We start from the raw sequence: 16860 nt of genomic DNA, 5'->3' as shown, positions 1-16860 counted from the left end.
TATTTTGTGAAATGTTGTCTGTCTGTTAATATTTTCCTCCTTTTATTTTTAAAATAATAAAAAAAACTTATAACATTGCAAAAAAAAATGCTTCTCAATCTTTCATCTTTTCAATTGCTTTAAACCTTGAATGTTTAACATGTTTGGCTGCAAATTCACTAAAAGTAACTCCTGGATTAAACTTTGCTTCTTCCATCATTTTTTTGAAATCTTCCTTGGCTTGCATTATTTTGTTTTTCTTTTCCCTACTTTCTTCTTCTGCCCTGGTCTTTACATAGTGATCAAACACCTGTTTTCTTTCTTTAGGGTTAAGAAGTAAGTACCAAGGATCAAAAACTATCTTGTGTAACTCCTCCTCCCATGTTGAAAAAGAAGACACCCCTTTCTCTAGCAGCATGTCCTTGAACTGCTTCATTCAGGCCTCCACAGGGACAATGGCCCTTTCTCGGGCAGCTTTAATTTCAGCTTCCATGGCAGCTTCTTTCTCTGAATCAATGTCTTTATTACCTTATCTCTTCAATTTTTTTTTTGCTTTAATGGGTTCATCTTCTTTAGGTTCTTCCATTAACTCTTGCTCATCTTTAATTCCACTCATAAATAATTGCAACTTTTGGATGGACAGCATAGTTGGTGTTGGGTGTCTTAGTTTCTTCATGTCTTCCAATCCTTTTTTATGAGAGGGCTCCTGAATAATTTTGTCAACATCCACCCTTCCAATCAGATCATCAGGCCAGTCCCACAGAGAAAGCTGAGTGGTAGGATTATAAAAGATGACTCGCTCATCACCAGTCCAAACAACACACCATGGAATGGCAGGAGTAGGAGTAGTAGCTACAGGCTTTGCCTTCTGGAAAGGCTTCTCTTCTTCAGTCATCTCCTCTTCTTTGGGCTCCTCCTTTATCTCCTTTGTAGGCTCTTCCTAGGGTCCTCCTCCTCTGTCTCCATTGGCAGAGGTTCTTCAGAGGGCTCTTTAATTGGCTCTTTAATCTTCTCTTCTAATTTTTCTTTTTCTTTTAGTTCTTGGGTTTTTTCCCAGGTTGACTCTAATGTTCTATTATTATAATAATATGTCTTCCCATCAGCTGTTTTATACTTAGTCCATTCAGAAACTGCTGTTGCTCCAGCTAAGGTTGCAGGTGAAGCTGCAATGGGAACTGGGGGTACAATGGGAGGAGCCATTCCTGGCAATACACCTGGAAGTGGAATTGGCATGCCAGGAAGGGGAACACGAAACGGAGGTACCATTACTGGTGGAAAAGCAGGTATTGCTGCTGCTGGCTGAGGTACTGAATGAGGAAAGGCAGGAGGTAATGTCTAGGGGTGTGGCTGGGGGACGGTTTGCACAGGTGTGGCTGTAGGAGCAGGAGCTGAAACACTAACTGTAGCCATGGCAACTGACACAGCAGAACTCAGGGTCTGATCTTGTGTTGTGGGTGTTGATACTGTCTGCACAATCAAAGTAGCAGTTGTTGTGGTAGAAGTGGTAGAGGATGGGGTGGATGACGACGTTGAAGAAGACACTGCAGGTGCTGGGCTACTGGTCGTAGGGGTAGAAGCTCTTACAGCTTATGCTTGCACTTGTGCCTGGGCCTGAGACTGGGCCTAGGCCAGAGCCTGAGCCTGAGCCTGAGCCTGAGCCTGAGCCAGGGCCTGCATCTGGGCCTGAGCCTGTGCTTGGGCTGCAAGCACAGGTGTCAGTTCTGACTACTGAATAACCTTAACTCCATCTGATTTGGTTCACACAGATTCACGTGTCCGAGCATTGTAATAACAAATCTTCCCATTTGGAGTTTTGTTTTCAACCCGTATCTCCTCAGCAGGAGGCAGCCATACCAGGAGCAGTCACAGGAGGCATTCCTGGTGGAAACATCATCCCTGGAGGTGCACCCATGGCTCCCATGGGTAGAGGCATGAGAGGTGGTCTCTGGAGGTGCAGAGGGCCCATAGGTGGAGGAATCCCTCCTGGAGAAGACATTGGTGGCACATTAGAATCAAAACAAGGACAGCCAAAAGGGGGCTGAGGTAGTGGTGGAGGGCCTCGCATCATACCGAAAGGGGGAGGTGGTTGCATGAGAGGTGGAGGGCCTGGCATCACTGCATTTGGTGGGAGAGCAAGGCCTCAGAACCTCAAGGCCTGCTGAGCTCCCCCGGGCTGAATCGCTCACCATACCCTCATCCCCACCATGCTCTGCCCTTACATAGGGCCAGGTTCCTCCTCATATACATATTGTTATTGTTATGCTTTCGGCGCAGGAAAAGAAACAAACAAAGGGGGAGGAAGGCCTTTACTCTGGACAAGGAGAGAAGATGATATGCAGCACCAAGCTCCTCTGGGCTAGACAAAGGAGACTGAGGTTTATGAAGACTGGCTAGAGGCAGAATTTGAGGGGTGGGCTCAGCAACACGTTAGGAGCTGATTGGGGCTTCTCTCCCATATGGGAAGGGTAGGAGGAAGTTGTATTTAGGGCTAAGGGGAGAAGAAGGGGGAAGTGGTCATTTGGGAGATAGGCTGTTGTTTTGGGGCTTTAGCCATGTTAGACTACCACCATAATGATTCAGCAATTCATACTCTGTCAGAAAGCTATCAGTTATCTCATATTTGCATACTTACATGCTAGCCTCATTGGTGCATGCATAGTTGTCCACTGCTAAGTTATGGTTACATAACTGTATCCTACTGGGCACTTGCACTAGACAGGCGGTCATATCCTCAAGTGTCCTTAGATATGCCTGAGCTTTGAAGCAGTCTGAGTGGTTCCCTACACCTGGACATGAAGATTTGTCCACCAGGGGGAGATATCCAGTCCTAGTGGAATCTGTCAGACTCTTTCCCCCAGACCTATGCTAAGTTTTGACAACCCTCTGAGAAAGTTCTCAAACCTGCTCTCCTCTTCTTGGTTACCAGAAGCTATTATCATAGATATCTAAGTTATTTAGAAATGTTACAGGTAGTCAGACAGGGCTAGGCTCTTGGAAAAGGTCAGTGCAGCAGACAACTCTGTCTGGAGGTGCAGTCCTTGAAGATCAGGCCTCAGGATAAATAACTACACCCACATACTTCCTCTAAGGATGAATAGCAGTGATTGATATTCTAAATATTACATCAATCACCTTGGGTGGGGACCAAAACCTCCACGTCCCCTCCCTTCAAGGAAAAGTCCTTGTTGATTCTATGAGCATTTGCTACATGACTTGCTTCATCATTTGATTCCTATTTAATCAATATTACCTAAGTGATTTTATTATCATAATCTTATTGGTTGATCATACTTTTGTCCCACCTCATACCCACCTTGTGATTTCCCTTCCAATCAATTTTACCTAAACAATTTGTAATCTTATTAGCTGATTATAGTTTTGTCCCACCTTATATCTGCCTTACCTTGTAGCTTGCTCTATAAAACTCCCTTAAGAAGCAGGGTACCCAGTTGGGACTCCTTTCTGACTCTCTTAGACAGAAACTATTGGTACAGGAAAATAAAAACTCAACCTGAATGATATCTGGGACGAGTTTATGTTCTCTAAAATTGAAGAATGAATTTTAGGAACAATGGAGGTTAAGAGCAGAATATATGTACTGGGGAAAGAAAGCTTCTGTCAAGGGAGGGACAGAAGGGGGGCCCGAGTGGGTTACCCAAGGGAGGGACAGAAGGGGGGCCCGAGTGGGTTACCCAAGGGAGGGACAGAAGGGGGGCCTGAGTGGGTTACCCAAGACTCTGTCTTTTCTAAGGACTTTTATAGAGCAAAACCACGAGGTGAGGTGGGTCCAAGGTAGGGGAAAACGGACAAAACTATATTCAGCCAGTAAGAATTGTCCAGGTAAAATTGATTAAATCAGGATCAAATGGGGAAGCGAGTCACATAGCAAGCGGGCATGAATACAAAACAGGGGCTTTTCCTGTAAGGGATTGAGTCCTGGACTCTTCAAGGTGATTGCTGCCTATTTAGAATATCAATCCCTGATGTCCATCCCTTGGGAGGTAACAGAGTGTGTTTGTTTAATCTTTAGTCTTGAGATCTGGCCCGAAGCAAGTACCACCTCTCCATTTGTAAGGTATCTTGTCTTCCATATTGGCTCCTTCCAGGGCCTGGCCCTGTCTGACTGCCTACAATATTTCTATCTAACTCAGCTGCCTATAACACTATCTTTCAATAAGTACTTCCTATTATTAACCTCTGTTGTTCCCAAAATTCGTTTTTCAATTTTAGAGAACACGAACTCAGTGTATCAGACATCTAGCATGTTGGGAGTTATATTTATCTTATAATATTTGGAGCTCCTGTATCACCCTATATCACTATAGCTTCCCAACATCCTTCTGATGAACTTAGAGTTAGGTTTAGCATTAATTTCCATTACTTAGGGGCCTGGGTAAGGTTACAGCTGAGTTCTAGAACACACATCTTTTTGTTAATCCCCCCTTTTGTTTGTTTGCTAGGCATGTACCAGATCTGTGCTGTGAGGACTGGCAAGGTTTCCACAGGAAAAGAAAGGGAGAGACATTACAAGAGGAAAGAACAGCAAGAAAACACAGTAGATACAAGGAATAGAAAGCAATATAATTTTCTGCAGAATAAGGCACAAAAATGCTCACAGCTGATCCTCAATGTTGGTTGAATTCATATTAAATTAGATGTAAGACTAGACAGACAAGTTGAGGGCAAATCAACTTTGAATGCCAAATAAGAAGTTTGTGGTTACTCTCCTCAGAATGACGAGGATTTCTGAGCAGAAAAGTATTACACCTACAGATTATGCTTTAGAAAGAACACTAAGAACTCAGCTAGTCCTCAGGAATTCTCAGCTTATTAGTGAGCTGTAATGTTTGTTCTTTAACTTATTTGTTTTCAACTAGAGATATTTATTAGTACATTTTACAAAAAGTACAAAGTTTTATTTCAATATCAAAATATTTTTTGTTTGACTCTTTAGAGAACTGAAAATACTTACAAATACAATATTTTGGATAATCCCATCTTCTGGTCAGATTTAATCTAAGAAGGTGTCAGCAAAATTAATTTAGAATCAAGGATTCTGCACTCATGACTTTGAAACAGACATATTATTAGGCCTGTGCTATTGTAACTGGTGTCAGGCCTGACCTGAGAGAGACCTTCATGCTGCCCTCAGGAAAGAATTACGGGCCATGAAGAAATTTAGGACTGCACCTGCAGTCTCCCAGATGCCAGAATGCACACCAGTGTCCACATACCTGTCCTGAATGTCCTTGCAACTTTGACCTCAAACACTCTATTCAGGTTCTTTGGGACTACAACCCCCCGCCTTGAACCCTATATATGTGTAGCCTCCTCTCCAGATATTTGCTGATACCACTTTGCTTTCAGCCTGCCTGCATGAAGTGGAATAAAATCTAGTCTTTCCCACGGTCTTGGCCTCCAGGTGTTTCCTCATGTGCCATTATTTAACAACTGGCAGTGAAAAATAGAACTTTAAAAGTTAGGCTTTTTTCTTCTAGAGGTAAAGAATTTCCCCAAACTTCCTCCTGCTGAGTCCACAGCCAACCCCCATCCTATCCTCAGCCCCCAAAGAAGAGACAGAATACAGGAAGCCAGCCCCAGGAGGCCAGGAGGCTGGTTTCTTTTCCATAAAAAAGAGAGGAAGGGGGCCGAGGAGGTAGCTCAGTGGTACAGCACTTGCGTGGCAAGCACAAGGCCCTGGGTACCTTTGATTCCTGGTACAAAAAAAGAAAAAAAAAAAAAAAAGAGCAGGAGCTGAAGACTGCTGGAAGTGAGGAAGCAAGTGTGGAGATCTGCATTGCCTCTCTGTGCCCCCTTCCCTTCTGTACCTCCCTTATAAAAGACTCTTGTTCACCTGTAAATGGGGAGATGGGATTTGAGGCAAATTGGCCCCCCATCTCCTCAAAACTAGCTTTGATTGAATCATTTTTTCTTTTTACCTAAATATATAGTCTCCTTTGATTTGTTCAGACACTAGCAGATGAACCTGAAAATATGAGCCTAAACAGCTAGTAACATTATGACTAAAATTTGTGTATTCCTTTAATGCAGATAACTCGTTTTACTGAATGTGTCCTATAAGACATTCTACCCAGCATAGCAGAGTACTCCATCAGTGTTCATTATATGCAGTTTGCGACCATGACGTGGGTACTCTTTAAACAGATTTTTAATAGCACGGTGGTAACCCAATATAGAAAAGGTATCCTGTATCAACTTTGCTTTCCCGCCAATGATGATAAAGTATGAAGTTCTAGACAGCTCTTTGCTAAAAAAGGGAACTAGTACCCTAGTCATAATAACCGATCTACTTATTCATCATTTACACGGCCATTTAAAGTAATAAATTAAAATTTTAATTAAATGCTGTTGAAAAGTCAAGTGAAAAACGGCATTATCAAGAAAATTCGCAAAGTAAGTTTTCTTTCATTTGAATAAGAAAAAAGAAAACCAAAAAAATACAGCAATGAAAGTGCAAGTAATTAATATCAGTCCCGAGGTCGGTATACTGTGCACCAGGAAAAGAGAAAAGTTGCAAGTCATAGGTCAGTTTTTTTCATACCCCCTTAACCAGTGAACCTAAGAACTTGAACAGACTTTCTGGAAGCTAAAAAGAACCCTTGCGGTAGGTCGCAGGTCCCCACGCACCGGTGCTGCGGCCTGGGCACAGACTGGGAGACCCCGTGGGAGAAGTTGCGCTGTCTCGGCCCACGATCGCGCCCTCCTGCCCTCGGGGCTTGCACCTCGGGTCCCTACGTAACCAACTTTGGACCGAGAAGACCACAGGACGGCGGTCCTGGGCACGCGGACCAGAGGTGGAAGCCGAGAAAAGGGGCCGCGTGTCCCCAAGCGAGAAGCGTATTGACAGGAACTAACCCCCCAGAGGCCAGGCAGCGCAGGAGTTTCCGCCTTCCGGTGCCCCGCCTTCGGCCACGCCCTCCGGGGCGAGGGGGCGGAGCTGGAGGACTACCCGCGAGAGGGCCCCGGAGGTTCAGTGCACCTGCGCGCTACTGAGACGGGAAGCAGAGCGCGTCATCTTCGGTGCGGGCGCCAACATTGCCGAATTCACCTAATGTGTCTCCGTTCTCGCCCCTCTAGAAAAAGAAGATTTAGCTTGGCTTGCTTCTTTTGAAGCAGCTTCTTTAACTTGCAGGCATGATTCATTCCAAATAGGTGTATTTTTTCCCTGTCTCCTTCTGTCCTTGACCGAGTGTCAGTGTTTTTCTCTTTTTGTTGCCTATTTATCCTTATCAGAGTCAACAAAATCCATGTTGTTCAGTGACTCTATGGTCCACGAAAAGATTTTTAAAATCTGGTAAAGGTGGAAATCTTGGCCTTTGCTACACTTCTTGCCTGCGACTGAGCATTTGTGGATTCGTTCTGGCTCACAGGCGTCTTCCGTTTGTTGGGTGCGGACGTGAACGACCGTGCGGCAGTGCAACGCACCCCCCTCTGACCGGACCTTCCTCGTCTGTGAAAAGGAATGCACTGTAACGATGAGTACAGTTACACAGCAACGCAATCCCTTAGGCCCCGCCCCGACGCGCCGCTCCGCGCGGCCGCTCGCTGCCCTGGCAACCGCTCGAGGAAGCCAGCTCTGAGGCGGCTTCAGGCTGGGGTCGCGGCGGCCAGGTAGGTGACCTTATCCGGGCAACAGTCCGCGGTCCAGATGCTTTCGGTTGCGGTTTGTGAGGAACCCCACTTTCTCAGGGTCCCTTTCCTGAAAGACCAAACTTCAGGATCTCTCCATAAATCTACCTTGTAAAATCAGTTCTTTCAAGAGCGAATGTATTGGTTCCAGAAATACATACTTACACGAGTATAAAAAAAGCACTGTACAAGAGTATACGATGTACTGTAGTGGCAATAGTTTAATACTTGTGTACCGGAGTAGCAGAATTTAAATACTTACACACGTATACTCAAGTACCTATACACTGTACAAGAGTGTAAGAAGTAATATTTAAGAGTGTAGGCAGCTAACCTAGCCTGTCCAAACCTCAGAATCAATCATTAGAGGGTTTTCCTCGTTGAAAGTGTAAGAAAACTGTAAAAAAAATTTGTAGCATACACGTAACAAAATGTGCCATTAGAGGTTATGTTGTAAATTCAAAATTGATAAATTACAAAATTTCTAAAAGAAATATGTAATTATACATTAATTTTCTTTCGTAGTTTGATACTTTTTGGTTGTTGTTTGTTTTTGTTTTTCTTCCAGTACCAGGAATTGAGCTCACCACCTTGCGCTTGCCAGGCAAGCGCTGTGCCACTGAGCTAAATCCCCAGTTCCTGATACTTCTTTTATTATGAACTACAAAGATGGCCACACAGTTGTGGCATTTTATATTGACTTTATCTTTTAACTGGGAAAGATTCTTAGCTCTGTTCCATTTTATAATGGAAAACAGTTGTGAATGTGAGTTAAATATTTGCACAATGATTTGTTTAGAGGAACAACTTTTAAAATATCTGTAGAATTCTAGTTTTCAAATATTTATTTTCCACCTATTATACTATAATTAAGCACTTCAATTTGTACTTTATCTTAGTTCATTGCACCCAGGAGCAAATCTGAGACAAAAATTTAAGTGAGGCAGTCCCAATAAGCAGCATCAGGGAAGGGATGGAAATTGTTAAAGGGAAAATGATGGAACTGATTTCTCTGTGGGTTCAGTTCTGTAGGAAATACTGGGACGCATATCTCCAAGCTAGCCCCTTTTAAGGAGGCAAGAGCTTGGGTATTTATTCACCAACTTCCAAGAATTAGTTGGTTGAAGACTGTTCTGTCAAAGCACTGGTTCTTTGAAACTTCTAGTTTGCCCTATGCTCAGAGAGAGTCTGGCAGCTGGAACAAGCTAGTAGAAAAAGTAACACAACGAGCAGACAAGAGACCCACATTTGGAGTTCTGACTGGCTGTAATACATACCTCTAGTGCATTTGGGCAGGGCACTGGTAGTACCTACTACATTGCACCCTTTGAACTCTCCCCCATTTTAAGTTCAAACCACCCTATCACTGACTCTTAAGGTAATAGTCCCAATTGCTAAGAGTAAAGGACTTACAGAAGGTAAATTAGTAGGATAAGTTACAGAATCCACTACTGCAATTAAGCGTTGGTGTGTAATTGGTTATTATCATCTTCCTTATCTACCACCCAGTCTAGATTTTCCTTAGCTTTGACCAGCACTTTTGCTGTTCAAAGTTGTTTGCCCAGTCAGATGGCCAGCTTTTACCCTTGAGGAGTGTAAGTCTCTGGTTACTGTGTCCTTGACAGGTTGTGGTTGCTGCAGGTACTGTTTACTGGGCATGAATGCTTCAAAATGTAGCTCAGATTGTTCCCTGAGTACTAGACATAGATTCCCCAGCCCAGTGAGGTAGCAGCAAAGCTATCTCCACCTGCCAGTGCAATGACTTCTTTCAGATATATGGAGGCAAACATGACCAATTGGCATTGTAGTTTTAGGTTTAGGGAAGCCTTTACTAAGGGCTCTGATAGAATTTCTTCCAATAAAACCTCTTCTTCAAAGCATAAAATTATGTGAAAGGGAGGTACAAATTGCCCACTTCAATCCCAGAGTGATGGGTGATAACAAGAGGCCACTCCTACTTTCAACACTTGGCTCAAACTGTGTAACTTATCTTGAAATACACTGTTGTAATCCCACACAATCCCAGACTAGTACCTTAGAAAAATCTGCCTAACACTGTCAGATCAGCAGCTTCCATGTGAAGTGGAATGTGGTAGGACCAGTGGACCCCATGTTCACATACTTTTTATCATGTCTGCTACTGTATAGGGGTCCTTTGATGAACCATGATGATAAATGAGACATACAAAACAGTGACACTATGGGTAGAGTAGATAAACTCACTCTAGAAGCATGGTTCACTTGCTCCTTACAGGGTGAAGGGTCCTATGTAATCAGTTTGTCAATTCATGGTGTTCTGTCTCCTCCAGGAATTGTAGCACACTGAGCATTTCAGCGGGTGAGTGGTTAAACAAACTGATACCTCCATACCATGGAATAAGACAATAAAAAGGAATGAACAGTAATATACACTACTTGGATCAATCTCTAGAAAATTTAGCACAACAGCCAATTCCAAAGATTTCATATTGTCTAACTTCAAGTATTCTTGAAAGGATAAAAAATATAGAAATGGAGATCAGCATTATTTTAATATTATTTCATTGTGACCAAGACATATATCTTGTTATTTTTATTATTGATATATTTTATGAATGTGTATAAATATTTTATGGGTACAAGTATGTAGTCTACAAAAGCTTGAAAGCAAGACATGATCTTTATATAGAAAACAAACAGATCAAAAAATTATTGACCAAATTCTTTTCTGATTCACTCTCACAAAACCAGAAGAAGTTGAAAACTTAGTTCTTATCATGTTTTATTTTATTTATATTTTCAAATTTTATTTTTAAAGATAAAAGAACCAAAACATATTAACAAACACATAGACATAAATGAAACAACATAAAAACAATATAAACAATACAAAATTTCAGACAAAATGAAAAGAAATTAATGATGGTTGTTGTATTACATACTATTATCTTCATATTGGTCACTCAGATAAACAAATATAGACATGTAAGAATGATCAAACAATTAAATATCAACTGTTCCCTTCAAAAAAGCAATAAAATTAATAGTACAGTTATCCCAGCCTTCTTATTCTTACCATGTTTTAAACTGGAACTCTGTGCCTAGAAATCCACTTAATAGCTCAAAACAGCAAAAGGCTTCAAACAATAATTTTAAAATAAAGATATGTTCTTATAGACAGTTATAAGTAATACAAAATGAAAAAGTATAAAAATCACATTAGTTTTAGAAATTTTTTTCTACATGGAATCAACCAATACTTCCTAAAATATGAAAATGTTAATCTACTAAATTTAGCCAGTGTTACTTTTTCCATTTCTGGTAAAATTTACCCAGACATATGTGTGTATAACACATTTAATTTGTTATTTAGTATTATACATCCTGACATGTGTATGCATTGCTACATACATGTGTGTACTTTTTCCTTAATTTAGTCTCTTGGAAACATTGTGTTTGAGCTTGTACGTAGCCTATGGTTAGATTTTGTTTTGCTCTTGAATATGAACCTATTTTTACTTTAATAGGTGAATTTAACTTATTTGGAATTACTGACAAAATCCATGTATTTTTGTGATAATGGAATGATTTCTGGGGTGATTAAATTTACTAAGTATTCCAGCTCTTCCTCACCTACATCCTCCAACCAAATTAGACACTTCAACAGTTTTACTTTTTCTCACTGTAGTGTTTTGTATTATGACTTCTCAAGAGAAGACAGAAGAGCATCCTTTTGTGGATATATTTAATGAAGATGAAACTGAACAATGTTTTTTGTTGTCCAAACCTCTTCACTTTGTTGTACTTGGGAAACCAGTAAGTTATCTTTTTTAACTTTCTATTTAGTATAATTTAAAATTTTTAAAAAATAATGAGGATGAAAGCCACATAGTGTAATAATCCTTTTCACTGTCCAATTTTCATTGTATAACTTAAATCTTGATATAAGTTGGTATTAAATTCATAAATTTTACCCGGTGTGGTGGTGCATGTCTGTAAGCTCAACCCGCAGGAGGCTGAAGCAGGAGGACTGCCATGAACTCAAGGCCAGCCTGAGCTACATAGTGAGTTCAAGACCAGCCTGGCTATACAGTGAGACCCTGTTTCAAAAAGCCAAAACAAAAAAATTCATAAATTTCTTCTTGTGCATGGTATTTAAAAAGGAATTTAGGTTTGTTTTATATTATGAGGAAGTTAACTTATCAAAACACTGGACCATATAATTGTTAGTAGTATGCAACCTAAAGTTGTCTCAGACGTACTTGCATATAAGGCTTACCTTGAAATTATTGTGAGGCTCCCTGCATCTGTGAAGATCTGAGAAGACTCTGGAGACCCAGTGGGAGGCTCTCCCATTAGTACTGAAGACACCGACAGGCAGCGTGCTTCAGCCTTCCTCCTCATTGTGGGAATAGACCTAAGTAGTCTTCCAACAAAAAGGAAGAAACCGCAAGTGGCCACTGTAAGGTTGTCTGCCTCTCCAGGCAGTTCTGCTGGGGACCTCTAGGCGGGAGGTGTTGGAGGTTTTTTGGCCTCTGAGCTGGTTAGTCGTCAGCCATTCAGGACAGAGTTGGTTAGTCAGAGCCTTTCCAGAGCTGTGCAGATGAAGAGCTGGAGTCCATTCAGGGCTTAATTTTATAGGAAGCCTGGGACAGGTATTTCCAACTTTTGTTATGTTTTTAAAAACATAACATACTTTAAAGTCAACACTAACTGCAACCAGATGCAAATGACACTTTTTTTTTTTTGGTACTGGGAATCAAACTCAGGACCTTGTGCTTGCCAGGCTGTATCCCCAGCCCACAAATGACACTTTTTGAAAGTGAACTTTTATCTTTAAAGTATCTTTGTGGTACTTTCCAAAGATGTGAGATAGGAAGAAATCTTTACTCTTAAAAATTTTCTAAATGGAAGTCTGTTAAAAATTCATTTTCCTATAGGAAGGGAATAGAATACTGGATCTGGATATCATCATATCAAATTACAAAATTTGATAATCAAAAGAATGCAATATTTCAATGGTATAGCTTTCTGAATTCAGGTTTATTTTCTTAATTTAAAAATTTTGATTTAAATCACGTCAGGAGATAGGGGTATGCAAAAATTTTAGAGAAAAATGAAGCTATAAATATATAGGGTCTACTCTTCTTTTTTTGTCTTGTTTTGTTTTTGGAGTCCATGTCTTGCTGTGTAGTTCAGACTGGCCTTGAACTCACTATGTATCCTAGGCTGGCTTCATGGCAATCCTCCTTCCTCAGCCTCCTGAGTGCTGGGATTACAGATATGTGCCACTACACCCACCTTACTCTTTATTTTTAATGGCAAAACATTAATATAATAGTAGCCACCAGTAGTATTATTAAAACTTGGTATGTCTGTTTTACCAATAAATTACTATTCTGTTGGGTTTTAAATAACATTTCTCCTTTTCAGGGTGTTGGGAAGACAACATTAGCCAGCAAATTAGCACAGGCATGGAAATGTATCTGTGTTGAAGGTAAGTTCTGTCTCCCTACTCCCACTATTTTATTGTGAAAACTATCAAATGTGCATAAAATGGAAATAATTGTCTGATGAACACCCATCTACCCACCATCTATACTTCACAATTAACATTTTGTGATATCTCCCTTATCAGATGTCTGTGCATCTATCAGCCCAGTGAATATTAGCTTTACAAAGGCATCAACTCAATCATATTTTGCTTTTCTACATTCTAGTTTTATTCATAGAACTTAGAAGGGTTTACAAAGTGTTCTTCACTCCATTCTTGAAGACTTTAATACTCTAATTCCATAATTTAGAGCTATTTGTGATACATGTATTTTGAATATTTGTTCTTATAAAAGCTGAGAAGGGAAGGAACTCCCAGATTTTCTTGGGAGCATTTTCTAAGACTTAATTATCTTCAATAATAAATTTTACTTTTACATACAGATTTTCTTACATTTTTGCAAGATATAAGACAATTAGTTGATACATACAAGTGTATATACATGCATATATATTATTTTAATCAGTAGAACTATTTATATCCTAACAGAAAAATAAGGAATACTGAATAGGGAATTCATAAAAAGTAGAAATAAAAAATAGACAATAGACGTGGTGATGCATGCCTGTAATCCCAGCACTCAGAAGGCTGAGGCAGGAGGATCCTTGCAAGTCGGAGACCAGCTTGGGCTACAAAGTGAGCTCAAGGCCAGTCAGAACTGCATAGTGAGACCCTGTCTCAAAAAAGACAAAAAAAAAAAGACAATATAAGAAAAAAGAATTTAACCTCACTGTTATTCAAGAAGTGTTAGTTAACACTGATCCATATTAGCCTATCAAATTGGCAGCATATCTTTAAAATTACTACATTCACTCTTGACATGGATATTAACAAATAGATATTCTGCATCAGTAAAGTGAAGATCTGGTACACTTTTTGGACAATAATTTGGTAACATGTAACAGAGATAACTCTAAAATTTTCCTGTCTTTTAGAAAAAAAATTCACTTTTAGGGACTCTAAGACTGCCAAAGATCCCATAGATTATTGACAGCGAGTAACACAGTTGAGCCTCTGACTCCTCCCCTAGGTCATGCCGCTATCTCCATCAAAGGAGGACATGTTTCCTCTAAGAGAGGAAACAAAGCCTTGGAACCTCAGCCTCAGGACTCCTCTTTTGACTGTTTATCATTTTTTTTTTTTTTTTTGCTTTGTTTTGTTTTTGAGACAGGATCTCACTATGTAGTTCAGGCTGGCCCTGAACTCGCTTATGTATCCCAGGCTGGCCTTGAACTCATAGCAATCCTCCTGCCTCAGTCTCCCAAGTGCTGGGATTACAGCTGTGCACCACTGTGTGTGGCAATTTTAACATTTCTTGATGTGCAATTTTCTTTTATACAACCTGGGCAAACATACCTGTATGGTTACAAAAGGATCTGGACTGATAACATTAATGTATACAGTACTTTCGTGTGGTATGCTACACTGTGCAGATCACTATCAAGTACACCCCTGATTTCATCTTCACATTCTTCTCTGTACTGCACAGGGTACATACATCCCCAAGATGCAGGGTTGATTAGGGAGTTACCTCCCCCAGGTTTCATCAGGTAGCAGAAGACACAAGTTCTCTATGGAATACTTCTGCTGTCTCAACTTTGGCTAGGTTTAAATGACACAGTGTGAAGTATCCTCTGTAAATTCTAAAGTGATGTATAAATGTTCATCTTTGCTTTCAATTACAAGACTCTCAAATGTGTTTCTTATTTTACAGTCCTGATATCAGCTTGTGCTAATATTGTGAATTCACATTTTAGCTTTACCAGTGTTAGAAGAACAGATTGCCACTGGGACAGAATCAGGAAATATGGTAAATCATGTCAAAGTTGTGATGATTACCAAGACAGGTCCGACTCACAGAAGTCTTATACAGTAATGTGCGACAACTGTGCTTCTCCTCAGTTGCAGTCAATGCTGATCAGTGGTCACAGCATTCCAGATGAACTTGTCATAAAGCTGATGCTGGAGAAGCTCAAATCCTTAGAAGTCTCTCACTTCGGTATGTCCATTCCCATACAGACGGCGGGCCACAAGCACCTTCTAGGGTTGCTCTTCCTTTTGCCTGAGCACAGGAATCTCAGTGTCCATGATCAGCTCAGTTTTTTTTTTTTTTTTATTCTCCAGATTCTACATTTGTGGGGCTGGGGATTTAGCTCAACAGCACAGCGCCTGCTTGGCAAGTGTGAGGTCGTGAGTTCGATTCCTGGTACCAGAAAACAACAACAACAACAACAAAAAAACAACAGATTCTACATTTGTAAAAAAAATAAGTTGATATAACTCAATCTTACTTGGCATTGTATTAGCCAACAAAATCATCAAAAATGTGCTCTGGCCAGTCTTGTGGTGTTGCTAGCTTCTGCTGACTGTGAATTTTCTCTAAGGGTTTTATTTTTCTGCATTATCCACTCTTTGTATTTCTTTTCTTTCATTTTTTTTGGTACCGGGAATCAAACTCACAACCTTTTGCTTGTCAGGCAGGCGCTCTGCCACTGAGCTAAATCCCCAGCCCTCCACTCTTGAAAGGCAGAAATGTGCACTGGAATGGCTCTAAAGTTTTGGTTTTTTTGGAGACAGGTCTCACTATGTAATTCAGCCTGGCCTTGAACTCACTACATAGCCCAGGTTGGTCTTGAACTCACAGTAGTACTCCTGTGTCAGCCTCCCAAGTGCTAGGATTACAGGTGTGCACCACCACGACTGGCTGTGGCTCCAAATGTTTTTTAAAATTTTTTAAATTTTTATTTTTTTATTTTAAAGATGAAAGAACAGAAACATATTAACAAACACAACATACATTTATAAAATAACACAAAAACAATACAAGCAATACTGAATTTCAGACAAGGTGATAGGAAATTAACAATGGTTGTTGTATTACATATTGATATCTTCAAATTGGTTACTCAGGTAAACAAATATACGCATGTAAGGTTGATCAAACAATTAAGCATTAACTGTTCCTTTCATAAAGCAATAGAAGTCAGTAGTACAACTATGTTAGCTATCCTGTATATAAATGTATATGTAATTTTTCCCTTCTCTCTTTTCTCTTTTCCCTTATCCCAGTTGTTCTTTACTTTTGAGCAGTTCCTTTTGTTTCACAGTGTCTATCGTACCTCCTAGTCTTTAGTCACTCTTTCAGGTCTTATACTAGTCTCACTAGTGTGTGGCTCCAAATGTTAATGAGCTTTGCCTCTTCATCCATTCTGCTTTTTGACTCTGGACCCAAAGTCCCCCTGTACTCAGTGGATCTGTAACTTTCCAAGACCATTGGAGCTCAGAATGACTAAAAAGAAAGAGCAAACTCTAAGTCATCTGTAAAAGAAGGAAAGAAGGATAAAGGAATAGAAGAAAATCATTCACCTAAAGTAGATTTATTGAATGAAACTAGGAAAATTTAGAAAGCTATTCCTATATTATTGAGAAGACATCGTAACTATTAAGAATAGAGGGATAAATGCAAAATGTAGTAAAATAGAAAGTATGACTGCCAAAGCAAATCAGTAAAGGAAGCAGCAAAAACTAACTTTTGGAGTTAAATGACAACTTTATGATCTATATCTGTAGGCAGAAAGAATCTCCACATAGATGATAAGTATGTGTAGATGATGTAAACCATGGACTATATGTGTACATAGGTTACCTGTCCATATTATTATATGTAGATTACATATAATACCTAATATACTGAAAAT

The 16860-nt window shown here is 40.1% G+C and overlaps 1 protein-coding gene and 1 pseudogene across 7 annotated transcripts in view; one reads left to right on the top strand and one right to left on the bottom strand.

Annotated features, from left to right (window-relative positions):
• Nucleotides 1-120: 120 nt before the first annotated feature.
• LOC102009561 lies at nucleotides 121-2044 on the bottom strand (annotated as a pseudogene).
• Nucleotides 2045-7552: 5508 nt separating this feature from the next.
• Nucleotides 7553-16860, top strand: part of Ak9 (adenylate kinase 9) — a 127818-nt gene continuing 118510 nt past the window's right edge. For 6 of the 7 annotated variants that reach the window (XM_013512375.1, XM_005372537.2, XM_013512310.1 and 3 more), the window contains exons 1-5: nucleotides 7553-7611; nucleotides 11297-11424; nucleotides 13042-13105; nucleotides 14920-14972; nucleotides 15065-15161. In XM_013512375.1, the coding sequence (XP_013367829.1) occupies nucleotides 11308-11424; nucleotides 13042-13105; nucleotides 14920-14972; nucleotides 15065-15161 (331 nt within the window). In that variant the 5' untranslated portion in view covers nucleotides 7553-7611; nucleotides 11297-11307. Of the gene's footprint in view, nucleotides 7612-11296; nucleotides 11425-13041; nucleotides 13106-14919; nucleotides 14973-15064; nucleotides 15162-16860 lie in introns of those variants that run through there. The other variant, XM_005372541.2, reaches the window with a different exon arrangement.

The sequence above is a fragment of the Chinchilla lanigera genome, unplaced genomic scaffold, assembly GCF_000276665.1.
Source record: "Chinchilla lanigera isolate Chin_1 unplaced genomic scaffold, ChiLan1.0 scaffold00001, whole genome shotgun sequence".
Lineage (NCBI taxonomy): Eukaryota > Metazoa > Chordata > Mammalia > Rodentia > Chinchillidae > Chinchilla > Chinchilla lanigera.
This window is presented reverse-complemented; position numbering and strand designations above follow the sequence as displayed.